This window comes from Sycon ciliatum, chromosome 13, assembly GCF_964019385.1.
Source record: "Sycon ciliatum chromosome 13, ocSycCili1.1, whole genome shotgun sequence".
Classification (NCBI taxonomy): Eukaryota; Metazoa; Porifera; class Calcarea; order Leucosolenida; family Sycettidae; genus Sycon; species Sycon ciliatum.
This window is the reverse complement of record NC_088655.1, coordinates 27,941,260-27,968,956: the sequence shown is the minus strand read 5'-3', so window position 1 is coordinate 27,968,956 and position 27,697 is coordinate 27,941,260. Positions and strand designations below refer to the sequence as shown.

The window sequence follows — 27,697 nt, the reverse complement described above, 5'->3', positions numbered from 1 at the left end:
CGGTCAACCACAGGTTCCGGATTCGTCTGATAATCCGTGTACAGTGCGCATTGCATCATCAAAATGACGTCAACTTGAAATTCTGTCGGGACAGCACCCATAGTGGAGTTGCACACTCTTGGGGGGGTTATGTACTCTTGATTATACTTATAGTAACGACACACTGGATTGTGGAGCCGAAACTAGTCCAACTTCCAAATGCTTTGGCAAGAAGGTAGCCTTCCAACACACATACACACACACACACACTACACAATGAACGAGAAGAGTTGTTGCACGTACTTGTTAGTTCTAAAAATAAGTTATTGTAAACTGCCTATTAAATGTTTCCAGCGTATTAATGTTTGCTAATTTTGCGAGAAGAGTACAACGCAAATATTAACAATCACTAAATCAAACTTCAACAGTGGGTGTATGTGTGTGGCCACAGTACTCCTAGACATTTGCCATCGAAAACTTGCTGGTTCTGAGAGATCGCAAAAATTTACTGACGCAAACATTGGGCGTTTTACAGGATTCCGATGCATGTGAAGGATACTTATTCCAAATGCAAGCCGCCAAAGGTTGACGGAAAGCCAACAAACAGTGAGCGAGACAAATGATGGAAATATTCTCTTTAAAAAAATATAACTGTGTTTCAGAAAGGTGGACAGACAATACGCCGAAGGGAACCGGGAAATGTCAGGGACATGTGCTGGAAAGGATGGCAAGGCGGTTTCCATGGAGACAGGAGCGTGAGTCACTCGGAGAAGGCAATGTCAACACGGAATTTGATAAGAGAAGTCGATTGTCAAGCACGTTGAAACATTAAAAGCAGCGGCATTATCCAATTTAAATAAAGGGGAGAGATGTGTGGCAAGATCTTGGGATCTCGCAGAACAACGGCATGCGTTAGGTGCAAACGTGTAGAATGAGCAAGCAGCTATGAGGATGTCGATAGTGCACAGCAAAGTGCAACGCAGCACTTTGGCACAGTAACGCATTGTTCACTGATGATTGGTGACAGCTGCAGAGGAATATACACATACAGCGAGAGAGAGAGAGAGAGAGAGAGAGAGAGAGAGAGAGAGAGAGAGAGAGAGAGAGAGAGAGAGAGAGAGAGAGAGCGAGAGCGAGAGTGAGAGAGAGAGAGAGAGAGAGGGGAGAGAGACTTCTACGCTCGAGCACACAATGAGCAGTCAGGTACTGTAAGTCGACAAATGTTCGGTCGCATCACATTTTCGGCCTCTACTGCTGCCGCATGTATACACTGTCACACTGAACGTCGGAAAACAAGAGTTCGGCTGCAGCAAATGTTCGGCCAAACATGACCGGGCCGAAAATAGCCTAAAATAAACATGCGCCGAATATTTGTTGACTTCCAGTATGCCCCTGACCAACAATGGCCACGGGAAAACAGGTTGGATTTCTACCAGCACGCTCATGCCTCGTTTATCCGGGCGGTCCGGGACTGGGCATTGCCCGTGACTTTGAAATATCCATAATTCCGAATCACACACATTTTCATGGGGAAGGGCCATAATTGCATATGGCACATGGCATCACTATTTCCACAAAAGTGACAAAAGAGTAGTAATATTTCCACTGAAACTCGCCCAAAGGGTGCCTGGTAGATGGAAGTTCCTTGGGCCTTGGGGTCTGGATAACCGAGGGTTTTATTTATTTTTTACAAAATAGCCACAAACCATCATGGTGCAAACACCGGCAAAAACGCACAGGGATAGGGATACACATAGGCCGGATGGCAGCCGAAGCAGGTACAGTCGTCCCTCTCTAATCCGGCACTTGTTAATCCGGAACCCTTGCCAACCGGCGCACTTTCTGACGAAACCGATTTTTTCCGTTCAATTCCTACATCTTAATCCGGCACTTGAATTCCGCCTCCGGCAGTGACTTTTTGAAACGAATCGCTCAAACTGCACGTAGTTTGATTTCATAATCCGGCAGTCGTAAATCGCGTACCGTACAGGTGCACTCCTTGCCAGGCCAGTCTGGTCAGTGCCGCGCGCGCGGGGCCACTTCAGAGTTCAGTCGATCGAATTCAGTTGACAACTGTACTCGAGATCGCGCGGGAGAGTTCAGTTCGGTTGGTTGTTAGGACTTTTCCGAACCCGAACTCAATTTATACAAAGAGAAAGACCAAGGAACTTCAAGTTACGGTATACTGTCCACTAACACCACCAGTTACTAAGTAGTGTCCTGCCAATTTTCAGGTCTGTGTGTGTGTGTGTGCGTGTGTGTGCAAGAGTACATGTGAACATGTTCTCTGTTTTACTTTATCACTTTATCACTGTGTATATTCCTGGAAAACAGTTGAGAATATAAAGTTGTGCACCAAATACTTGGATCGACACGGAAAACCCCTGCGTTTTGACGTATGACACATGCATGCAATTGGGTAGGGCCGGGTCAGAGGGCAGGATTTCTTAATCCAGCACCCTCGTTAATCCAGCAGAAAACGCCGTAGCAAAAGGTGCCGGATTAGAGAGGGACGGACGGCTGTATAAGAGAGTATGACCGACAGCAGCAGCAGCAGCAGCTCACCTCTTAATACAGCAGGATGCGAGCGACTGCCAGCATGCCGGCCGTCGCGATCACAGCCAGAGCGGGGGAAACTGGCGCTTGGCTGCTGTCTGTTGTACCAGCTACGTTACCTAAGCCATGGAGAGAAGCAAGGGCAACACAATAGGCAGGAGAATGCCGAAAAAGGGAATAGAAGAGAGAGAGAGAGAGAGAGAGAGAGAGAGAGAGAGAGAGAGAGAGAGAGAGAGAGAGAGAGAGAGAGGAGAGAGGGAGAGAGGGAGAGAGAGAGAGAGAGAGAGAGAGAGAGAGAGAGAGAGAGAGAGAGAGAGAGAGAGAGAGAGAGAGAGAGAGAGAGAGAGAGAGAGAGAGAGAGAGAGAGATGAGCAATACACTATTCAACACCCCACACGACCATGCTCAGGTGGCTGTGTGTGTGTGTGGGGGGGGGGGGGGGGGGGGGTATGGTACAAATTATGTCATTGCGCAATGGGTTTATAGATTGCACTGGCAAACAGTGCATACCACATGTACATGTAGTAGCAACCAGCAGAGAGTTGCACCGAAAGCAGGGGGTTGTGTGCATCCCTATAGCTATCATCACGCCTACATACGCTCCTAAGAATGTGAAACTCTGGATACCCTTTCTATGGGGTCCACCGACGGCGAAAACATGTGATGTAATGGTCACGCTGTCTATTCCCGGTTCGTTTTAGCGAGCAGTGGAGTAATAAAATTAGCACTCCCCGATATAAACCCACTCAGCTTATGCAAGTCATCAGCCTGATCATTGCAGACACTTGGGTCCACAGACTACATACACGCTGACCGCCTCTCAACATGTGCACACGCTTCGACACGCAGTACGGAACGTAGAAATGGTCATGCTGCGAGTTTTGCCGTCGGACACGCAACACGTGTGTGTGTGTGTGTGTGTGTGTGTGTGTGTGTGTGTGTGTGTGTGTGTGTGTGTGTATGTGAGGGGGAGGGGGGGGGGGGGGTAAGTGGGCGCTATGTACCTGCCATCATTAGGGCCATCCGTGTCGCAGTTTCCCCCGAATGTGCGCCCGTAGTAGGCACCCGGGTCTGGGCCGTTGTGGCGGCCGGTATTGCCGCAGGGTCAGAATTACCAGACAGAGCTTGGCTAGTGCTAGGCGTACTCACACTCGTGCTTGCATTCGCACTCGTGCTAGTGCTTGCACTCGTACTCATGCTCGTATTCGCACTCGTGCTGGTACTCGTGCTGGTACTCGTGCTGGTACTCATGCTGGTACTCATGCTGGTACTCATGCTCGCATTCGCACTCGTGCTGGTACTCATGCTGGTACTCGTGCTGGTACTCGTGCTGGTACTCATGCTCGTGCTTGCAGTCGCACTCGTACTCATGCTCGCATTCATGCTGGTGTTCGCACTCGTGCTGCTCATACCTGCGGGTGCATTCGCGCTGGTGCTGGGGATCACAGGCATGCTGGTGGTCACATTCATCATGCTGGTGCTCACAATCGAGCTCGTAATCGCACTCGTGCTAGTGCCCATACCTGTGGAACCGGTTGGGGAATCCCCTCCGACTGAGGACACTGGACACTGGGAGCACATTGGGTCGACAGCTGTACGCCGCACCCACACGTATACACATACACACACACACACACACACATGTACACACATACAAACACACACACAAACACACATACACACACCAGTACAGACACGCGTACACGTACACACACGCACACGCACACACACAGCAAAGTAAACTGCAGGCCAAACACCTAAGGAGGAAAGATCACAGTCCAAAAAGCTACAGCCGAGTTCAGCGAATCAGCAATGTTGGTATCTGCACAACACCAGTCCATCCCTGCATGAATGGGACACAATGCCATGATGTTGACCATGTTGGTGACAACTCCACTGAATGGTTCCAACTCCACTGCATGCTATTTAAATCTCTACCAAAGATGAAGTTTGCAACGGGGACAACATCTAAACAAAGGGGGAGGGGGGAGGATAGAATCAAGTGGATTTTGCGAGTGCGGGGTGAATCACAAACACACACGCGTACACACACACACACATACACACACACACATGTACGCACGCAACCCATCGCGCCAGTCCCTTACGCGCTGGAGTAGCGGCCATGCTGACAAAAGTGAACTTGAAATTGCCCATGGGGATGACAGCCGACGGGGAGAGAAACGATTGAGTGTTTGGGCTGGTGGACGTAATCCTGGCAATCTTCTCACGTGGGCTTTTGTCGATGTCCAAAGACCCGAACTCCAGTCCGTTGTCGGTACCTTGTGAACGCAGGAACATCGCAACACACACACACACACACACACACACACACATGCAAGGGGGCACAGTTTTAGCCTGCAGTTTGTTTCAAGACAGCACGCACCGTATTTCCCTCTGACTATGAATCGCACGCTGCTACGATTCACCCAAAAGTTGAACCCTGCCCTAGCTGTCCTGTTCCCAGTTGCCCTGCCCGAGCTGCCGTGTCCCAGTCGCCTTGCCCCAACTGCCCTGTTCCAGTTGCCCTGCCCGAGCGGCCCTGTCCCAATTGCCCTGATCCCAGCTGCCCTGCCCCAGTTGCCCTGCCCCAACTGCCCTGTTCCCAGCTGCCCTGCCCCAATTGCCCTGATCCCAGCTGCCCTGCCCCAGCTGCCCTGCCCCAACTACCCTGCCCCAACTACCCTGTTCCCAGCTGCCCTGCCCCAGTTGCCTAGATACAGATAGCGTAAGCACATCCAGTAGCTAAAGCAGAGCACTGTAGACTGGACCATCTTTTTGTTGTTCAGTGCTGGCAACTGAAATCCGACCCCCTGAGCGATGCGCTCACATTCTAGCGGTCTCTATTTCGTAGTTTTCCTATCCTGTGCTGGGTCTTTGCGATGTGAGCACACCGCTCAGGGGTCGGATTTCAGTTGCCTGCACTGTACATGTCCCCTATAAACCCGTACTCCCCCCCCCCCCCCCCCATATAGTACCATTCCCCCTGCATGCAATAATTAGTACCATACACATTTGTAGCCCGTTTTCCCTCCTTCTGCCCCTGCACACAAGTCACCGTTACATTTGATCTAATTCCATCCCCTTTTAGTGTGCATAGCCGGGCCATGCAAATAATATATGCGCGCCAAATGATTGGGCGCACTCACGCAATGCACCGTACACATTTGCTGTCATAAAATTGCATGTATACCTAGCATTTCCCCGAATCTTGGTCACTCTCTCTCTCTCTCTTGGTCTTGAGCAGTCTCATCCTGCCTCAATCTAGTGGTAGTCTAATCTTCGTCCCACGCTCAGTCTTGTAGTTCCAGTCTTGTCTTTGTTCCGTCCTCTTCAATAATATAACGGAGTATCCCTCAATCCAACGAGAGAGCTTGGAAGCTCAGGGCCCTACGCTATGCTTTTTTGCCTAGCTCACCGGTCACGTGCTCCTGGGTGCCCAAATAACTTGGTCACCGTGCCAGCAGGCGACAACTTTCACACCAAGGTTCAACTCGAGTGACAGGACTGCATCCCAAAAAGGTCAAATAGGCTAGTAAGTTGTACGAGGCAGGCACGGTGACCAGGTGACTGGTGTACGCAGGAGCACGTGACCGCTTGTTCAACCCTGTTCGGTTGGGATTAAAGGAGAAACGCTGCATCGCAGCCTTTTCGGACCAAAACCAGTCGACTCAGCGCCCAAAAGATTACAACATATGGGCCAATCGCGGTCATCCGTGCTTTTATAAGAACGACCTGGCACTTTTAGTGACATTTTGCATACAAATTCCCATCTAGTAGGGCGCAGTCACCCAGTTTCGGTGGAAGTGCACGAGTTCGATTGGGAAAAAAGAGGGGAGGGAGCGTCTCAGCTTCTTCGGACCAAGACCATTCGACTCAGCACCCCGAAGACTACAACTGGTGAAAATTTGATTTTAGACTTAACTTCCCCTTTAAATGTTGCTGACGGCCGAATGCATAGTTGCCTGTGGAGCACATTGCATAACTTTACAGTCTCCTATAATACGCATACTGTCCGAAGGCAAAAGAGGCTGCAGATTTAGTTTTTCTGCGCGTTATCAGCAATGGCCTTCAGCAACTTGGGTCTCCTGTAATACGCATCCTGTCTATGCTTTCGTAATGCTAACATGATGCTCGGGATAGCACTCGCTACTGATCTTCGGAAACTTGGCCTGACTATCACTCACAATAAGACAAAGTAGTCGTTGGTTTCTCCCACAATTTCATCGTACTGTTGTGTGATGTGCTATACGACATCCTTATACCGTACAACCACAAAATTGATATCCTTAATCAATCTGGATTTCTTTCGCATCACAGTTTGTCTGGCTATTCAGTTTCCTCTTTACCAAATTGATGTGTAGCCGTTGAAAGTGCTGATACCTTTGGGTTAACTGAGGTCTCCGTTCGTCATGGATTTACCTGCTCGCGAGGAGGGCCTCACATTTCCACAGCTGCGAAGATTCTGTGAAGTATGTTACTATCATATTATGCTTCGTTCCACTCATCTCGCAGATCCAACGACTGTTTTGGCTCTAGACCGAAAAGAACCAAATGAGAGCAGACTTTGCTGGGGTGCCCCATTATTCGAGAGTGATGTTGAAGCGGTAACAATGTTTCTGTGGGATTTCGAAGGTAATCCGAGGCGGTTTGCCGAGCAGGACGCAAAGAAGCTGTACGTGCTCTTGTCAAGTTTTTCTTTCATTTCAAGTACTACGAAAAGTCTCTGCATCCCGAGCGTTCTACTCTCTGTTTAGTGCCATCAAGTATTGGTATGAACAGACCGCCAGTGTATGGCTTGTACAGCGTCCTGTACATTCTCAACAGGTGTGGCCTGATCCTCCTTCGTGTTACCAGGATCTCACTCAATTTGAACGTACGTATCGTATCCCAGCGAAAACAAATATCCATACAAAATGTCGTACAGATGCTTGTTGCTAATTGTGTTTGGGAACTTAACACCAGCCATTGTTCTCAGATGCCTTCGATGAAAGGTGTCGATCCCTCTGGTGGTAGCATCTGTGAGGCCCCATGTCGCACAGTTGTACAGCAGCACTGGCTTCACATAGGTATTGTACAGAGAAACTCTAAGCAGCAGTGAGGTGGATTGATGCTTGAAGAGTGCGTACAACGAACATTGTGATACGGTTACTACAAGAGAGATAGACAGTACAATTCAACATTGGCGCCCAGCTTTGGTTCTAAATAACCCACTCCCAAAGCTCTACCGACTACCTAATTACCTCACTAACGGTTTTCCTAATGAATATTCCTGGTTCTTTCCAATTCCCCGCACGAGTAACTTCGAAACGTTTGTGTATCGTTTTAGTCATAAGTGCTTCTGACTGCGGTTGTGTTCTTGTTCGTTTCCCTTTTGTGTTGATTGGAGTCCTTTTGTGGTGTTTCGGGTGCATCAAACTTATCAGCCTTACTATCTTGTGTAGAATACTTAGAGCGTAGTCAACAAACGTTTACTAAAACCTGTTTGGTCTTCTTATGGCCACTCAATCTACTTGGATCATGCCATGTCCTTTCTCAGGCAAGGAGAATGAGGATTCTGAAGCCTTCTTGCTAGATTTCGATAATGCTTGTGATGCAAATGGATGGGATGACACCACTGTACTGGCTCGGCCTGTTCGTCCAGCCCCGATTAGAACTCGAGGGGACTGAAACATCTTGCTCACCCTCTACGGTTGCACTGGCTCGGCTTGTCCATCCAGCCCCGATTAGAACTCGAGGGGAAACATCTGGCTCACCCGCTACGGTTGCACTGGCTCGGCTTGTCCATCCAGCCCCGATTAGAACTCGAGGGGAAACATCTGGCTCACCCGCTACGGTTGCACTGGTTCGGCCTGTCCATCCAGCCCCGATTAGAACTCGAGGGGAAACATCTGGCTCACTCTCTACGGTTGCACTGGCTCGGCCTGTCCATCCAGCCCCGATTAGAACTCGAGGGGAAACATCTGGCTCACCCTCTACGGTTGCACTGGCTCGGCCTGTCCATCCAGCCCCGATTAGAACTCGAGGGGAAACATCTGGCTTACCCTCTACGGTTGTTTTGGGCGATTTGGGTGCCATCTCCCATAACCCGTTTCTTGCTGATCAGGAGGTGAAGGATGAGGACGCTGCTCGTAAACTGCATTGTAAACTAATGTTACTAAAGAGGTCCCTTCGTGACAATGCTGCAAGTTTCTTACTAAGTTTAACAGTGGAAGAATGTGGGCAGTATGACATCCTTCGAAAGATCCTCACTAAGCGATACATGCCAGCAGAGGCCCAGTACGTTCGTAGAACCCAGCTACGTACCAAACACCGCCAACATGGGGAATCGTTGTCGACCTTAGCAGATGACATTCGTCTGTTGACAGCCAGGGCTTACCCCAGAGCAGGTGAACTGGAGAGAGATGACTATGCTATGGAGTCATGTATCCAGGCTTTAGGTGAGTCACTTCGTGCAAGGGTTAGGGATAGCCAACCTAAGACCATGCATGATGCACTTCGTAGGGGGTCTTTATTTGGAAGCCCATTCATTTGCTGATGCCTCTAATCTTTGGTCTAAATAAAAATAAATTCGACGGGTTCGCGTACCGGGCAGGTCAAGAACAAGGAGTCGTACAACTCCCTGGTCAAGAACCACCTTTCCGCTTCCGTGGGACGCCACCACACTAATTTTTGGTCTAGAGCAGTCTCATCCTGCCTCAATCTAGTGGTAGTCTAATCTTCGTCCCACGCTCAGTCTTGTCTTTGTTCCGTCCTCTTCAATAATATAACGGAGTATCCCTCAATCCAATAATACCATTTGGTGCCTTATGTCTGACTGGGACCGCCTAAGAATACGGGTACTATAAGAGAGATATAACAAGGCAGACAACATTTTATCTACTAGTTGAGGAAATGAAAAGGGGAAAAGTCTGAAGAAAAATTGACTGTCACCACCAGGACTCGAACAGCGACCTTCACTTGAGGATAGCGATGCTCTAACCAGTGAGCTATGGTGTAGCTGTCATCCTACAGCCCAATTCAAAAATATAGACGCATGGTATTTTGGAAATAATTATTTCAAATTTGCCTGGAGCTTCTTGAGAATTTTTTAAAAGAATATTGCTCAGGTCCTCCCCCCCCCCCCCCCCCCCCCCCACCCCCCAAATACTCTCATATCAATTTTTAAGCGATCAGATAACAAGTGCCCAATTTCGAAATTTTCGTGCACAAGGTGATCACAGAGTTTATGTGGTATAGATGCTTGCCTAACGTTTTTTTTAAAATCACGCATCTATATTTTTGAAAAAGCCATTGGCTCATTGCACGTCTGACTGTTCAAACCCTGGTTTAGTTGGTGGACAGTATAAACGCATGACTTGTGCCCCAACATTTTCCTTGTTTCCAAAAATAAATAAATCGACATTTCGGAATATTCATATACCGTAAAGAAGCGTTGATCCCCACGCCCCCCCCCCCCCCACGCCGTGTTGCTTCCCAGCTGGTTTTTCGGCACGAGGCGGGAATTAGTTCAAGTTCCTCAAGTGCATTATGATGTACTGCGAAGCAGAAGATCAAACCTGGCATGTTGGATTGTGCACATTTTCATCCTGCACCGGCACGTATTGGGTACAGCAGTACATGCGTCGGTTCAACATCGTATTTCGTAGCGTACGCCGACGTCGCTTCACCGGCAGAAACTCGACAGGGGTGGGAATTAGAGCGGGGGTGGATCAACGGTACTTTACAGCAGTAATAATCTTAAAGACTCTACAACGGCGTAACGTTGTGTGGCAATGTCTGCATCGACTGTACTCTTGATTGCTGTAATGAAACAAACGACAAAGAAACTGACCGGCGTCATACGGGAAGGCCGGGCGCACGACCTCGTTCACCCAGCTGGAGTCATCACACAGGTCCAGGGTGTCCACGCCAACGAACCAATCGGGACTCGGCGCAATCATGGACGTCACTGACACATACGGGCGGTACCTGTGCGGGGACACACGCACACACGCGCACAAACGCACGCACAACATGAATTAAAAATAGGGGTGAAACATTATACCGAATATTCGAGTGCTCAAAAGAGCGAAGAAAACACATGAGAACGAGTTTCAGTAAGCATTTTTTGCGATGCGACACGCGATGCGGCAGTCGCGAAACCGGGAAATCCCCAAATCGTAGCCATCTCGCAGCCTACACAACTGCCGCAACTGGGGCCAGGGCCATCGCAGTAGTTGAGCTTGGCTCAACTTTTGCGATGCGACAAGCGATTTGGCGTACGATTTTGACCTTTTCTACAGCAAAGTTGTGCAAAGGTTCAAGAGTTGCCAGTAAATATGTACAAGTTGTACCAAGCCACGTGAATACCATGGCGACGTATCCACCTGCATTGAACTTCGCGCCAAATCAGCAAGGCGTTGTCGCATCACCGACTTCTTCTGTGAATGGCAATTCGCGAGTTCGCATCGCACACCTCGTCGCAGATCGCGTCGCCCATCGCATCGCAAAAACGCTTCTGTGAATCCCGCTTTATGCAGCAACTATCCACGACTGTAACAAGATGATAAACAGTCAGAAAGTGTATAGCTTGTTCTCATTTGTTTTCTTCTTTTTTTTTTTACATTTACCGTAAAGTACCGCGAGAGCGCCCCGTCTCGAAAGAGCGCCCCATCTTGATTTTATAGCCAGGGAAAGGAAAATCGTATGGCAGAGTGCAACAAAGTGTGTATGGTGTGAGGACCTTAGTGTCCTAAGGTCACGCTTAGCATGTTTTGTGCGGGCCAATGTGTGTGTACAAGGTACGTGTCGTATGACCTTCAGACAGGACACCACCTCCACAGCACGACCACGAAAGGACGAGTTGGTGGGGCGCTCTGGCGGTACTTTACGATATTACTGGCTCAGTAACTGAGTTAAAATTCGAGTACTTGCTCGGTTCTTTCCAAAAAATCGAACATATCGTCAGGGGATTTTTGATAGCTGTTTACTAAGGGGCCATCCGTAAATACCGATATTTTTTTTCAAGACGATATACGTTAATTTCATATCTCCTCCGTCTCCCCTGAAAACGAACAACATACACATGTTTATACAGGGGATCGATATTTGTGAATGAAGTGCAATCTCCTCCTGAAACGTGACCAACAGCAACTCCAAATTCACCGTAGGCCTAGGTTTACATTGCGACGGTCGCAAAACCTTGGCCTGGCTCTAGTCACGAGGCCGACCTTCACTTTTTTTGCACGCCATCAACTACATGTTTGTTCTGTGCCGGTTCACATCTAGAGATCGATATTTTTTGTAACAAAGACGCGACGAACAGAAACCAAACCCCCTCCCCCCCCCCCCCAAACGAACGAATATTTTTTCTAAAAAATATTGATATTTGTGCACGACCCCTGCTGAGGTTTGTCTTGTAACCAAAGTCGCACTAATGAGGGTGGACCCGTGCATGAACATGTACTTCCGTCATAAAAAAATTTGCAATGGATTATGGTAGCAGCAAGAGTACATAACCCCCCAGAGTGTGCAACGCCTGATCCAGCTCTGCATAGGGTCTTGGTCGAGCGGAATCGGATCTTTGCGTCATAATACCGTACACATCTGAGGGGAACCCGGGGAGTCGCGGGTACTCTTGGATCAAAAACAATGGTGCCCTGCCTCGAGACCGGCCTTGCGCTGGTGTGAAGTGTACGCATGACATCAGAAGATCCGATTCCGCTCGACCAAGACCCTACACAGAGCTGGATCGGCGTTGCACACTCTGGGGGGTTATGTACTCTTGGTAGCAGCCATCTGTGTGTATACGGAGCAGCTGCAGAAGCAGCAGCAGAGCAACAGCAGCAGCAGCAGCAGCAGAAGCAGCAACAGCAGCAGCAGCAGCAACAGCAACAGCAGCAGCAACAGCAGCAGCAGCAGCAGCAACAACAGCAGCAGCAGCAGAGAAACCAACCTGTCAACTGTGAATGTGATAGCTGGAGCTGATCTTTGAACGCTCGGAGGAATACCGCTGATAGTGTCGAGCGTATCAGCTCCTGTTAAACACAGACACACACATGTGCGTACACACATACACACACACACACACACACGCACGCTCGCACGCACGCGTACACACACACACACACACATACAAACTCAAACACACACACACCAAAGATCAAGATACAAAAGCATGAGCATAAGCACGAGCAGCAACATAGCCATCAACATCATCACTACCGGTTTATATATCACTACCACTAACATACCACCATCATTTTAAGGCCACGCCGTTTTTTTCTATGTTTCGCGTCACCTTATCCGATGAAATCAATGAGGGCGAAAAAAATAAAAAAGCCATCCAAAAAAAAACAGTGTACGTGCATTGCATTTGTGTACAGTGAAGCGACGCGGCACTGTTCATGTACATGAATACATGAGTGTATAATTATTAGGGCTGAAACGATCGTGGATTTTCACCTATCGATTACTCTTTAGCTTAACGATCGAGTAATCGATTATAACCGTTACCAAATAGTGTCTGAATTCTGTGCAAAATTACTGTGTTTCCACAAGCTATGCCTTCATAGTACCAAAAAATCTGCATTAGTGAAAGGGTAGCTCCGAAACATGGCAGTTTGAAGTCAATTAAACCTCAGAACATGCACCATACCCCTGGCAACTGCACACTCACAGCGGAAATTGATTCAAACTTCACAAAAACGGGGTTTTCAGTACATTTTGGACTCAAAATCCCTCAACGAGTAATCTATAACGTAACGATTACTTGATTGCTAAGGAATTATCGATCGATTACCGAGTAATTGGTATAATCGTTTCAGCCCTAATAATTATGTATCCCCTCTGCCATGCTTGCTGTCCAAACACAGGCGGCATGATGATTGTGTGACTTGCAGCCCAGCTTATTACACACACATCATACAAAAATGTACATGTGAGCTGAGTACAATCATGCGAGTAACTACTCATGCGATAAATAGAACAAAATATTTAATTGATGCCAACATAATAGTTACGTGTAACAATCATGTTCGGTTTTTTTTCCTTTTGCCAGTTGTGGGTTACATTTTCCGGTTTTATGGGTTTGCATTAAATTTGTATTGCATTTTCAAAAAAAAAAATTTTGTTCTGTTTTTTTTTTTTTTTTTTTTTTTTTTAACTCCGGCTGTGAAATACATGCGCGCGGGGGACGCGAAACACAGATAAAAAACGGTGTGGCCTAATATCAACAGAGCAGAAACAACAACGACATCAACGCCAACGCCACCAGCACCACCAGCACCGCCACCACCACCACCGCCAGCAGCAGCTATAACACCATCAGCAACAGCAAAAACGAAAGTGACACCATGAGCAGCAGCAACAACACCATCACCGCCACCACCGCCACCAGCAACAACACCATCACCACCACCACCACCACCACCACCAGCAACAACACCATCACCACCACCATCACCACCACCGCCACCAGCAACAACACCATGAGCAGAGCAGAAACGAAAATGACGTCACTAGCAGCAGCAGCAACACCAGCAGCAGTAGCGGCAGCAGCACCAGCAGCAGCAGCAGCAGCAGTAGCGGCAGCAGCACCAGCAGCAGCAGCAGCAGCAGAAACGACATCACCACCACCGCCAGCAGCAGCAGCAGCAAAAGCGAAAAGGACATCACCGCCAGCAGCAACAACACCAATAGCACGATTCAGCTGCAGCAGAAACGACAATGACATCACTGCCAGAACTGAAAGAGCAGCACAACAACACCATCAGCAGCAGCAGAAACGACAATGACATCACCGCCAGCAACAACAACAACAACACCATCAGCAGAAGAGCAGTACACCACATCCACCAGCACCTACCCTGAGCAGTAAATTCACTTTTGAGGCTACCTGTTCTGCCAAGCTCTGCCATGGCCTCCATTCCGGTGCTGGCGTCTGTTCCGCGACGCCACATGACGTAGCAGGCACTGTGGCTAGTTCCAATTGGTGGAGACCAGTGGGCGAAGGTGGGTGGCGTCGGCAGAGTCCACTGCGATTCAAACGTCACCGTGTAGGTGGCTGTGCCCGTTGCACTGCAATTGCAAGCTGCATGACCACACACATGCATGCACACGCGACAACACATGCACACGCGCGCGCACACACACACACACACACACACACCTCAGACATCAGACCTGCCCGTCGAGCAAGCAATGATAGTGAACAGCTAGCTATGTTACACAACTTGTGCTGGGATGACAATCAAACAAAAGCTTGCAAGGTTGATGAATTGACTGCCGCTAATTTTAGCCTGGTCTACACCACACACACACACACACACACACACACACACACACACACACACACACACACACACACACGCACACATTATGCATGTTCGCATTCACACAGAGGTTGTATAAAAGCAAAGACGGATCGTCGGATACACGAATACCATCGAGCTCCTGATGGCGAGCATCGTGCCCCCCCCCCCGTTGCTGTCCCAAGTGCAGTGCGCAAACGGAAACATAATGCTATTCATGACGCACGTGCTGCCGCCTAGCTGAACACACAGCCCAATGTTGCAGGATTTGGCAATAATAAAAAAGCGGGCGTTTCCGTTGCGGTCTTCGCAGGCCGGGTGTGTACGATGCTTTGTGTTCGATATGGTCAGTTAGGATGGCTGTCTAACATTGGACAGGAGAGATACGAAAGCCACTTTATAATTATTTTATTTATTTATTTTACCTTCTTTGATAAAGATACGGTTGACTTACACGCGTTGTCACTTTGTCCCGCTCTTTCATTCTCTCTCTCTTTTTTTGCCTTTGAATATCGCATTACTATCCATGGCCACTTTGTTCCTGACGATGGTCATGTAGACCGAAATGTTAAGATAATCACTTCATGATGTGTGAACTGCAGTGCTTATTTGAGTGTGGGCAAGTGGCTATGAATGAATATTCTAATTTCAGAAATTGTAGGTGCTCAAAATGTCTGGCACGAGGGCAAAAGGCCCGGTTAGGTGAACAGAAGTTTTAGGTGCAGAGCAGCAGTTCCCTATTGGATTATGTGTGTTAAGCTGTGTTCACAACTGACACGTGTACGCGTGAAACCACGCGCTTGTGCGTATTTTTGCTGGCTTTTGGGGGCGCCATGCGTACGGAAACGCGCCGAAATGGAAATTCCAACATGTTGGAATTTTCAGCGCGTATCAGGCGCGTACCAGCGTACATCAAAAAATTAGTACTCGAAGGTGTCGCACGCGCTAAATACGACTCGGGTTGCTGTTTTTTTGTGAAAGCTTGAGCGCGTGTTTGGGCACGCATGAACCGCAAGCGTACCGCGTCCACGTGCCAGTTGGGAACACAGCTTTAGTGTTTGTTAGGTGTATTGGGTATGAAACAGACAGACGCACCGAAGGTACCGAAAATAAAAGTACACCGAATTTTTTTGAAATTACAGTAAATGAGAATAAAAATTGATACTGAAATTTAAAAAAAGAGAAGAAGGGGATATCAACATATCAGCATGTGGCCTTTACACCCAGGGTATACTCAACCAGGGTATACTCAACCAGGGTACACTCAACCAGGGTACACTCAACCAGGGAGTGGCAAGAGATCTGCGCTCAGTGCACAGTGGACTCTGTGTGCGAACATAGGAGTAGATAAATACCGGTATTTTACTACTCTTTTGTACGAACTGGGCCTTTCTTGCCACTCGTTTCTCGTACGCGTGCCCTAGCTTATGACAAATCCCTGGAGGCGAGTCCAAAAATCACGTTATCGAATAAGGTCTATAGACCTTATTCGATAACGTGATTTTTGGACTCGCCTCCAGGGATCTGTCGTAAGCTGGGGCACGCGTGCATGAAACGAGTGGCAAGAAAGGCTCAGTTCGTACAAGGGAGTAGTAAAATACCGGTATTTATCTACTCCTATGTTCCCACGCCGAGTCCACTTTGCACAGAGTGCAGGTCTCTTGCCACTCCCTGGTTCCCGGGACCCCGGTTCACGTGAGTGTGACGTTTATCGAATAAGGTCTATACTCAACCAGGGTATACTCAACCAGGGTATACTCAACCAGGGTATACTCAAACAGGGTATACGTTGAATCGCTCAAAACCAGTCAAAGTTCCAGGGCGCAGACTAGAGGATAGAGTGAATGGACTAGATTCATGCCAGCTGTCACAAGTGCCCAACCCCATTGGCCACATCCGTACTACATACCCATCATGTCAGGTCAAGAGTTCCCCATTGACTCTTGGAAACCCCTAAAATTCCAGGGACGAATATGTTTACAAACAACTACTGGGTAGTAAGAAGTGGATCTATCTAGCGTTTTCATGGTGTCCGTATATTAGCCGCGATTTTGTTTAGCAATCGAAGAATGCTGTTCTACAAAAGGCTGTACTCCACAATTCCAGAAAACTGATTCCCTAGTCCGTATCCGCAAATTTGCCATATTTGCGAAGTCTGCTAAGATCTGTCCCTTTGGAAAAACGCGGCCAAGAATTCAAAATTCCGCGGTAAATTCCGCGGGGAAAAGGGGGGTTTTCTGCGATATTTTCTGCGGTAAAATCAAAAATCTGCGGCACTTTCTGCAAGTTGTTCACCCTCCTCGTAGAGGATATGACAACTAGTCGCATGAAGGAGCACTTTTCATACTATCCTTTGCAGTCACAAACTGAATAAAAGTGAAGAATCTTGGAGAGACCTGCACTGGCAAGAGAAATGTGCTCAAACAGATCGCAAAGTAGTTTTTCTGCTGCTTTCTGAGAAGTAATTTTAGTAATTTACCCTAAAACATTCAGATTCCGCGGGCAAAAGTGTGGATTCCGTGATTTCCGCGGATGATGGCAACTTCTGCGAAATTTGCCGCGGCCACGGAATCGCGTTTTTCCAAGGGGACAGTAAGATGCCCGTGTCGCAATTTCGCTATTTGAAAACAATGGGCGTTTACTGTATTTTCAGGACACTTCTCACATAGAACCCGTTTTCTGGCAGCGGGACATGGCTCAACTACATGTACATATACATGACACAGGTTTGAGGCATTCAGATCTAGATAGGGATATCAGGGAATGCACTGCCCAGGCACTTTCAGTCAGAGTGATGCTGCCGTGAAGGGATGAAATCAGACTGCACAAAAGTGAAAGAGGAGCAGCCAGCCACAGGCAGAGGAGTGCGGCACTCAACTCAACGAACTAACTCCATTGTATTCCTGGGGAATTCCCCGCGCAAGTAATGGCAAACAATCAGAACTACTTGAACCACTTAACCGGCATAACAGTGGAACTGTGAAGAAAGTGGGAACTAACTGCTTCTTCCACTCCTGCACTCTGCTCTGCCTCACAAGGAATTGGAGCCTGGGGGAGGGGGGATTATCTCCAATTCCAATAAAACATCTCAATTAAACCTTCGTAATATGACGCTTCAGCTGATTCTGTTTATTGCCATCCTTAGGCCACACCGTTTTTTTATCTATGTTTCGCGTCCCCTGCGAGCATGTATTTCACAGTAGGAGTTTAAAAAAAGAACGTAAAGAAAAAAACGGAACATGATTGTTACACGGTAACTATTATGTTGGTATTTTGTTCTATTTATCGCATGATTGTACTCAGCTCACATACATGTACATGTACATGTACAAACAAGGCCGGTCTAGGCAGCTCAAGGTAGAGTGCTCAATGCACAAAGGTACAGAGCAGTATACACACACAACAGAGGCGAACGGCTATGTTAGCTGTAACTTTTAAAAGAGTTTCACGCATCACAGCGATCATCAGTGCATGCGTGTGTGTGTAATAAGCTGGGCCGCAAGTCACACAATCATCATGCCGCCCGTGTTCGGACCACACGCATGGCAGATCAGAGGGGATACACTCCTGTATGCATGTGTGAATTACTTCGAAGTAATAATGTTCAATGTACATGAACAGTGCCGGGTCTAAGCTTCACTGTACACAGATGCAATGCATGTACTAGTGCCTGGCTTTTTTTGTATTTTTTTCGCCCTCCCTCATTGATTTCATCGAATAAGGCGACGCAAAACATAGAAAAAAATGGCGTGGCCTTAAACTAAAACTAGTACTCAATAAAAAACTCGCATGTTGAGCCAATAGTAATACAGTTGAACATCGATTATCCGCACATCGACTATCCGACCATTCGATTATCCGTAACAGTTTTTTTGGGCGCACGCGCCGTAGAGTACGCACTGTGCATGTAGTGAGCCATTCAAAAAATACGAAAATTTTGAAAAGTAAAAAGTAAAAAGGTCGTGCGGCTAGTAATAACCACTGAAAGTGTGTGAGTGACAGTTTTTTTCTTATCTGGAACATTTGCCTTATCTGAACACCGCCTGACAGTTGTCTGCCCAGAGGTGGTCGGATAATCGATGTTCAGCTGTATGTAAAGAGAAAAGGGCCTATAAGTTACCACTGTCAGCCATTTATTAGTACATGTAACTTATAAAACTAGCACCCCCCCCCCCCCCCAACGAAAACCACTCAGCATATGGGAGTCATCAACTTGAGACGATGGCAGATTTCGTGAACGTCGGTGTTTGATGTATGACGTACAAAACGTACATATACGGAACACGTGATTCCAATTGCCGCAGTCGGAGACCCCATATGCAGAGTTGCACAGTCCTTAAACGTGCATCTACTCTTGCTACAAAGCAAGCAGGGTACTCCCACGCCCGTATAAGGCAGAGCTCTCCAGACAGTACAGAAAAAAGGCAGCTATGCTGCAGCGCAGAGTTTCACGATAATACTGGTATTCACCAGAGCTCATGCTTGTACAAATAACTGTTATTTTGAAACTAGTACGCAAACCCTTTCCACGCTTTGGTCCAGTGGATCGTGAGCACAGAATTCACGGCAAACTTCAGTCGTTCGTTTACACACGGCGGGCATAATCCCCACATTCTGAGCATCCTGGTCACCAGGGGATTTTAAAATCTGGGTCCAGAACGTGTCATCAAACACGTCCAATGTACTAGATAGGTGCTTCAACATGTTGGAAAAGGCCACGATAGCCAAATAAAATTGACTGCCATCGCTGGGTGGTAGAGTAGTTCACATACGCCATCCAGGCAGCAGAAATCTGTTGCCGGCAAGCGGCTTGGACGGCGCATGCGAATGATCGCCACGCACAGTGGCCATTGCCTGCCCCAGCCATGTGTTGCTTGGAATATAACTAAAAACGAATGCGCCGTCAGTGTATCGTACACAGCAAGCTGTCTTCCAAATTGTATCCATGAAGGCTACCTGCGCTCACTGGAGAAAAGAAAAACTTCCCGACGGAACGTGATGCAGTGCTGCCGCTGGGGGACAGCCTCGTGGCCTAGACCGTTCATATTTCCATGCACTGCAGTCTATGCACAGTTGAGTCACCGCGTGTTCCTTGGTATGCTGTGCTTGGTGGAATTCTAGGCTGGGTCGTACTGTACAGATGGCATGCGAATGAGGTCATCTCATACGCTTTGAATGGAGTGCACTACGTCATAGCATATGCGACATGTGCATCACTCATAATAGTGGACAGTTCAAAGCCATCAAAAACTCATTTTCGCCAAATATCACCTACGGGAAACCCTGGTTTTTGCTGCCCATGCCTCAAATTATTATTGGTCTATTCCATAAATTCAGGGCTGAAGTATCCCCCCCCCCCCCCCACACACACACACACACACGCACGCACACACGCACACACGCACGCACACACATAAACACGCAGCACCCACGCCGACAACTATTTCGGAACCGATTGCGGCAGATATGCACCATCCATGAACAAAACGCCCACGAGACCCTGCTGTCAAGCAGAAAGCCAATCACAAACTCAACACGGTCTTACCATGGAGAACATGGATGTTTGCAGCCGCCAGGATTGCTGCTAAGCAGAGGATGTCGGATAGTTTGGCCATCGTCGTCAGCCTCGAGAAGTCTAACTATTTCAAGTAATTAGTTTCGGAACAGGAAGACCGTGTCCGTGGCGTTGGAACTACAGACCAGCAAGATCTAGGTACGTGGGGCGCAGCGTGACAGAGCTACTTTTCGCTTGCGGTACTAAAAACCAGAGGTGTCAAAACGACAAAAGCTAAAATATTCATGTGCACCAGCGCTGCTGCAAGAAATACAAAAACAAAAATTTCGAATGCCATTTATACCGTATAATACGCACGCACGTATATGTCGCTACTCGTACTCCACCGGTCTACAGACTCTACGCTGTCTGAAGATCTCGTAGATTTATGTGGGACGACTGCATGCATGCATGCACCGATATGGCCGGGTGCGCGGTCAGTGCTACAACTCGAAGCTGCCTCGCTAGTACACACACATGAGCACGGGAAACACGTTCCAGTCACTGATGACACTCATTGCCGAAGTTGTGTTGCCATGGTGCAAAAATGGCGTTGGATGGCTACGCCTGAGCGCTCGCGCTGTCATCGCAGCCCACGACACGTCTTCCTGCTGTGCTTTCTTGACAAAATAATTATTTTGTTTCGCTTTGTCCTTGTTGCTGGAGGGTTTGATTCTTTGAGATACTGTAGAGCGATTTGGAGTTGGTCAGCCGAGAGTAGTCGTGAGAAATGGAGAAAGTATGTGAGAGAACCTGGACTGCGGATCAAGTCGCTCTGTTCCAGCGGAGGCGAGCAGAGGGTTACGATCTCAGTGCCCAGGCGCTAGGCACGTCGCTCCTGATTATTTCAAGGGGCTCGATGTGCAAGTGGCACTCGAAACCAGTGCTGCGCAGAGTGCCCATGTTCCTGCCAGTGTCGCTGCTTCAGCCGGGCTGGCGCTGGCGTCTCCAGTGCAAGCAGTATACCTAGTAGCTGAAACCACTCCTGAACCTGCTGTAAAACCCGCCGCTCAGGGCCAGTGCAAACAGCAGCTGATGCTGCTACTGAAAGGGCCACATATTCACTTCTGTCCAGCTCTGTCCTGCGCGCTCCCACCTCTTGTGGGGATATCATGCGCTTACGCATGCAAGGGCTGCGCCAACTTTGCAAAGACAGTATTCCCTACCAAGGGTGTGTATCCAGACGTGATCTTTACCTTCTCATCTGTGAACATTTCCACTTGAGTACTGCTGGCGAAGGAGTTCCAGACGAGGAGGCAGACAAGCCTGCATTACCAAAGCCAGTAATGGCAGCGTACAAGAAGCTACCAAGCTTTTCACACATAACATCTGGCTGGTCTCTATCTCGCCTAACTAAAATCCCTTTCTTCATTACTGAGGCTGTCAAGCACTATCTGTTAAATTCCCCGGAAAAAGATTATGACAAGGAGAGCTTGCAGTGCTACAAGCAACTTCGTGCGTACCAATTATTTGATGAGCACCACCTTCACCATTTGGAGGGAAACCTGTTTGCAGGTGGAACAAACTTTTGTTTCGTCCGTGCGAAATGCTGACCATCACAAGATACATCAAAGCAAGCCTACACGTGTATCGTCTGCATCAGCAGGGACGATCCAGTGTGCTAAGGTGGATACTGCCAGTGCATTTCCGGATAAGGAGAGTGCTGTTCACATGTACGGCTTTGCTGTTTGCGCAGGATGATTTTTGCAGCCATGGCATGCAGAGTTTGTCTGGACCTTCCGTAACAGACATGTTGTATGCATGCACGCTTGTGCTTCTGACTGTTTTTCTAGATCATGGCTTCTCTTCTGATCTTTCCTCGTCATGTCTGTTGACGTTTGTGAATTATATCATCTTGTATAAACACAGTACACTGTGAACGAAAGCAACATTTCATTCCACCTCACCTCTCAACCCCTCACAAACAACCTAAAACTCGTCATCGATTGCACTGATTTTTTAACGACTTTCTGGATCAATAATCATCATTTTTATGTCTTCAAACCAGAAATTGGTAGACATCAAAATGGTCTGTCATCATAGTAAAACATTGACTTTAACAAGACATTTCTGAATAATGAACTTCGGACTGATGTTAGATTATTACTGGAACAAATCATTTCTGAATGCACAGATTGAGCTAAGTGGAATACTTGGTTGGTTGATAGAACTTGTATTTCCGGTGGAATATATGTAACAATCTTTTTCACATTCACGCAGTATTTATTGGAACAAATTCATATTCTGTGATGATGATGGTCAGCCAGTGTCGGTGAAACGTCTAATGGCCATCGCTGAGGACCAGTGGCATACAAATGTCTAAGGGTAGATAGGCCGCGCCAAGTTTGCATCCTCTTGGCTTTGGGTTCGAGGTATTTGAACAGGGCAGAGAACACTGCGTAGTTAGGCAGCCCGGTGAAATGCCTGAACTTGTCAGGATTGTTTCTGATGCTGGCTAAATCGATCGAACGACACTTCAGGCTCTCGTACTCTTTTTTAATTATATTTCACTGAAGTCTTTTTTCTAGGCCAGCCATGTGATCATCAACTTCACTCGGGTCACTTACACTGATATATCTGTGATCACATGGCAAACCCTGCACAGGACCAGGGGTCGGTGCTGGGTCAATAGCCGAACAGACACCACAGAAACGACCCCGGCATCATCAATATCTTGTGGCTCCTCAGACTCTTGACGTTTTCTCTTCAGAACTCGTCTCGCTGGTTTAGGAGTTGCCGTCCACTGGAACTGGGTTGGCACAGCGGTGGGGTTGAGCCATTTTCTTTCTGGATCCTCACCAGACAGGAGCTTGCCGACGTAATCATCTTGTTTGAAATGAGAGCTGCATACTCTGGTGTTTGATGTGATCTTGAAATTTGATCCCACGTCCCTCCTAATTTCAAATTGCCATAACTTGCACCTTTCTGCATCACTGGGAAAACGATGAAATGCAAGTGACATAATCTAGAGACCGATTACTGCAGAGCGGAACAGCACAGTAGTAGCCCTTGCCTGAAGTTCTTTTCGGCTTCTTGGCAGGTTGGCTGTCAGTGCCAGATTCCACTGCGGCTGACCCCACGGACACTGAAGGCGAAGAAACAACACCAACACTAGCTGCAGCGACAGTTTGTTCGACTGGAACCGGTTCAGGAATGGTTTTAGCTACTGCTTGCGCTGGAGACGCCAGCGCCAGCCCGGCTAAAGCAGCGACACTGGCAGGAACATCGGTACTCTGCACAGTGCTGGTTTCGAGTGCCACTTGCACATCGAGCCACTCGAAATAATCAGGAGCGACGTGCCTGGGCACTGAGATCGTAACCCTCTGCTCGCCTCCGCTGGAACAGAGCGACTTTATCCGCAGTTCAGGTTCTCTCACGTTCTTTCTCCATTTCTCACGACTACTCTCGGCTGACCAACTCCAAATCGCTCTACAGTATCTCAAAGAATCAAACCCTCCAGCAACAAGGACAAAGCGAAACAAATAATTTTGTCAAGAAAGCACAGCAGGAAGACGTGTCGTGGGCTGCGATGACAGCGCGAGCGCTCAGGCGTAGCCATCCAACGCCATTTTTGCACCATGGCAACGCATCTTCGGCAATGAGTGTATACGCGGTCAGTACCGCTGTTCATCCATCCCTTGCCGCTATTGCGGCGCGGGCTGGATTCCGCGGTACTGCCCTCATACTCGTGCAGGAACCTGTACTTCCTATCATACCGTATTTCCGCAAATAAAAGGCCGTCCTCGTATACAACGCCTTCCTCGTATACAAGGCCGGGGCAGGGGGCGATTGAAAAAATAAAAGACCGTCTCCGATTAGAAGACCGGGCCTACTAAATGAGTCATTGTTCTTGTGTTAAAAATAGAAGACCGTGCTCAAACTGTGGGAAAAAATAGAATATCGTGCTCAAACTGTGTAGAAGGAAATGGAAGAACGGGGGTAAAACTGTGTGGCGAGAAATAGAAGACCGGAGGGTCAAACTGGGTTGAAAGAATAAAAGACCGTCCTCGAATACAAGACCGTCCTCGATTATAAGGCCGGGTTAGGACGAGGTTGAAAAAATAGTAGACCGGCCTACTATTTGTGGAAATACGGTACCCTGGTTTCTCATCATGTGTTGCTTTCGCCCGTAAAACGACTTGATTATGACGTAATGATTATGTACAATCATGCCGAAAATGGAGTCACACGTACACAATCATTCATAGACAGAATCATAGACTCATAGTGCATCACCATTGATGTACTGGTACAGTATCATGAATCATGATGCGTCAGCGAAAACCGCAGGCGAAAATACTGCCGCCAGCTGTGAGGAGATAACGGAAATGACTTCCGCTGTACTGACTGACTCTGTACTTGTAGCTAATAATAACACTATACTACTAGCGGCTGAACACATTTTCCTCGCATCATGTCGAACAACAGGGGATGTCATGAACTAAGATGAAGCAAATCGCCAAAATGGTTCCGAACCACAGATGGTCCCCAGACAAGACACACATGTACTCTGTTGCCCTCTCCTTGGCTAAAACGTCCTCCCTTGTACACTCTCCACTCTTTGTTGCCTACTCTGCTTGGCTTGCGCTGCCCGCTACTACGCGCACTGCCAGTGCCCTGGACGCATTTAAATCTGCTCAGTAGATTCACCATCACCTGTCCCTCCTTCTCCGTATTGACCATTACTCTTCTTCTTTAATTATTTTATTCACCATGGTTGGTTAATTAAGGGGGCAGCCTACCCATAAATTTCATATGGCATTCAATTGACCGTAACTTAGGTGTTTAACAATGGATTTGAGTGAAATTTTGACCACACACTCATGCCACTATGCTGGCCCTCAGGACATGATTTACAGGTTCTTGCGCCTCACTGACAGGCTTTCCAGGCCGGAAAAACTCAAATTTCCGGCATAGTGCCACGGTGTGCGAGCCACCCAGGAGCCAAACAAATGCATTTACAGTTTTTTCACATTTTCGTGCCCATTCTGTCCGTGCGCGGGACCCAAACCAAAAACAAGTCCAGAAGCAGCCATGGGTGGTGGGGTAGGGCCCCTCAACGTGGCCCTGCAATCTGTCACAACGGAACGAGTGGGCGTTCTCTCACAGACTCCCACAGACCCAAGTCAATTTTTGATTTTTTTTAGGTTTAGCACGTGCTATGAGGTCGTACCTTTGATACAACATCCAGTGCTGGGACCTCCACAGCAAGCCATTTCCACAGCGCTGCACACCAAATCCAGGATACCCTCAGAAACCGGCAAAGATTACCGCTCACGTTCCGCTACTGCCTAGTATTGAATCCTACCTGACTTCTTGACACGACTCAAACTTGCCAAAGTCACTAAATCAACGTCAACTACAATAATCAAGCCACATATCTGCAACATCACGAGGGTGCAGCCCAATACGTGGCTCAAAAACGTGATTTTTGGACTTCACAAGTTGCGCACGGTCTGCTCACATTCAAATACAGTGCTGCCAACAAATGACAGCGTGCAACAAAAAAATCTTTCCTTGCAAGGGCACATTTTAGGCCATAACTCTTGAACGGCTGGTCAGATCGGGACACAATTTTCAGAGAATTTGCAGCTATAGGGCTTGAAAGTGATGACGTCAAAAACGGCCTAGGAGTAGTAAATTGACATCAGATTTCTATTTTGGATCCACTAAGGTGCGACTTTGCTATTGCCTCAGAATGTGGGTGCATAGCAACCCACTCATGTCGTATGCAGGTGCAACTTTTACTTCGCCACCAGTTGTCACCCCGCCCCCACTAGCCAAATCAGTCAGTTTCACTGGCAACATCACCTTGCTGTGAGTGAGACCGCTTGAAATGTGCTTGGATCCATACAAAAACTGGATCCAGGTGGATCCAGTTTTCGAATTTTTCAAATTGTTGCTATGCCATTGCTATGGAGTGACGTAGCACTTTCAAGCCCTATTCAAGCTCTTTCAACTGACGTAGCACGCAATATGAATTTACAAATTCGATTTTCAGCGAATTTTGGGTAGTCTGCCACCTTAAATTTCTTGACTTCGTTCGCTAGCCGCATCCTTGCTCCGATGATGTCATTGATTTCTTCCAGGAGAGATTGGTTGGTACGCCGGTCGTGGTATGTTACTCCTAAGAGGCGGCGGAAGCATTTCATCTGAGTACGGGGTAAAAATAGCCGAGGTCTTTTACGAGACTTCTTTTTCCTATACTGACCAAGTACGAAGTCGATATTAGATTTATCACGACAAACAGACTTGAAACAGCCGGTATTTCAAAATCCAGAACGATTAACGTTACCTCATGAATCCCGGTTTTATGATTGCACAACCGTTGCACCATCACCTACTCATACAGTGACCATGCTGCACTAGGCACCGTTCAACTACGCAACCCATAAGCAGTCAAATATAAGCAGTCAATATAGCCCTACGGAGCGAAATACATTGTACATGTATGCAGGAATACTCGGAGGGAGTTGTGGTTGCTCGTGAGAGTGCTCAATACACCAAGGTGCAGAGCCTAGTAAACACACTTGAGAGGGATCAAAAGCGTTTCTTCTGTAACTCTGAGTTTCACGTTTTTAACAGTTGCTGTCTGATGATCGGTTAAAACCGTGAAACTCAGAGTTACAGAAGAAACGCTTTTGATCCCTCTCAAGTGTGTGTATGCAGGAATATTATTTTGACTGCTTAGGTATAGCGAAAATCAATGGGAGTCAATACAAAGAGAGTGATAAGTACATGTATGTGAACATGGTGTTTTTGTGGTGTCTGTGCGTCGCGGGCCGCGGGGCGGACTGCATTTCGGTTCACTTACATGTACATGTACATGTATACGCCCATCGCTTATTTGTGAGGGTGCGCTTATGCCCGGGTATAAACACATGGGCTCACATGTACATTTTTACTGTATTCTGCGCGTCACCACGGTAGCAAAAAAGGGGAACTAAGAAGATTAGTTAGAAAAGCTGACAGCACCGACGCAATCCACACAGTCAGCGAGCCAATTTGAATTTGGTAACCGAACGTTTTCGCTCCCTTCTCATCATGGGTAAGTACAGGGAATAATGAAAAATGTCAAAATACAGCAATTTATAGAGCTACAGCAAAAGCAAAGATCGAGAACCTCACGCTATACGTGTACGTGTGGACAAAATTGAATTCAGCAGAACAGGAACAGGTTTCCACACGTACATGTGTAGCGTTAGGTTCTCGATCTTTGCTTTTGCTGTAGCTCTATAAATTGCTGTATTTTGACATTAATTTTTTTCACTATTCCCTGTACTTACCCATGATGAGAAGGGAGCGAAAACGTTCG

At 47.7% G+C, this 27,697-nt stretch overlaps 1 protein-coding gene across 2 annotated transcripts; it reads right to left on the bottom strand.

Annotated features, from left to right (window-relative positions):
• Window positions 1-264: 264 nt before the first annotated feature.
• On the bottom strand, window positions 265-20,634 carry LOC135829389 (spondin-2-like). 2 transcript variants are annotated; one of them, XM_065341795.1, is made up of 8 exons: window positions 20,374-20,634; window positions 14,384-14,608; window positions 12,473-12,554; window positions 10,370-10,506; window positions 4,644-4,817; window positions 3,948-4,127; window positions 2,545-2,654; window positions 265-1,006 (listed from the first exon to the last, which is right to left on the bottom strand). In XM_065341795.1, exons 1-7 carry the CDS (start codon window positions 20,441-20,443, stop codon window positions 2,548-2,550), a joined length of 975 nt encoding a protein of 324 aa, XP_065197867.1. In that variant the 5' UTR covers window positions 20,444-20,634; the 3' UTR covers window positions 265-1,006; window positions 2,545-2,547. The 2 variants fall into 2 exon arrangements, with proteins under 2 accessions (XP_065197867.1, XP_065197868.1); XM_065341796.1 differs by having other exon boundaries at window positions 4,059-4,127; window positions 20,374-20,632.
• Window positions 20,635-27,697: the final 7,063 nt, after the last annotated feature.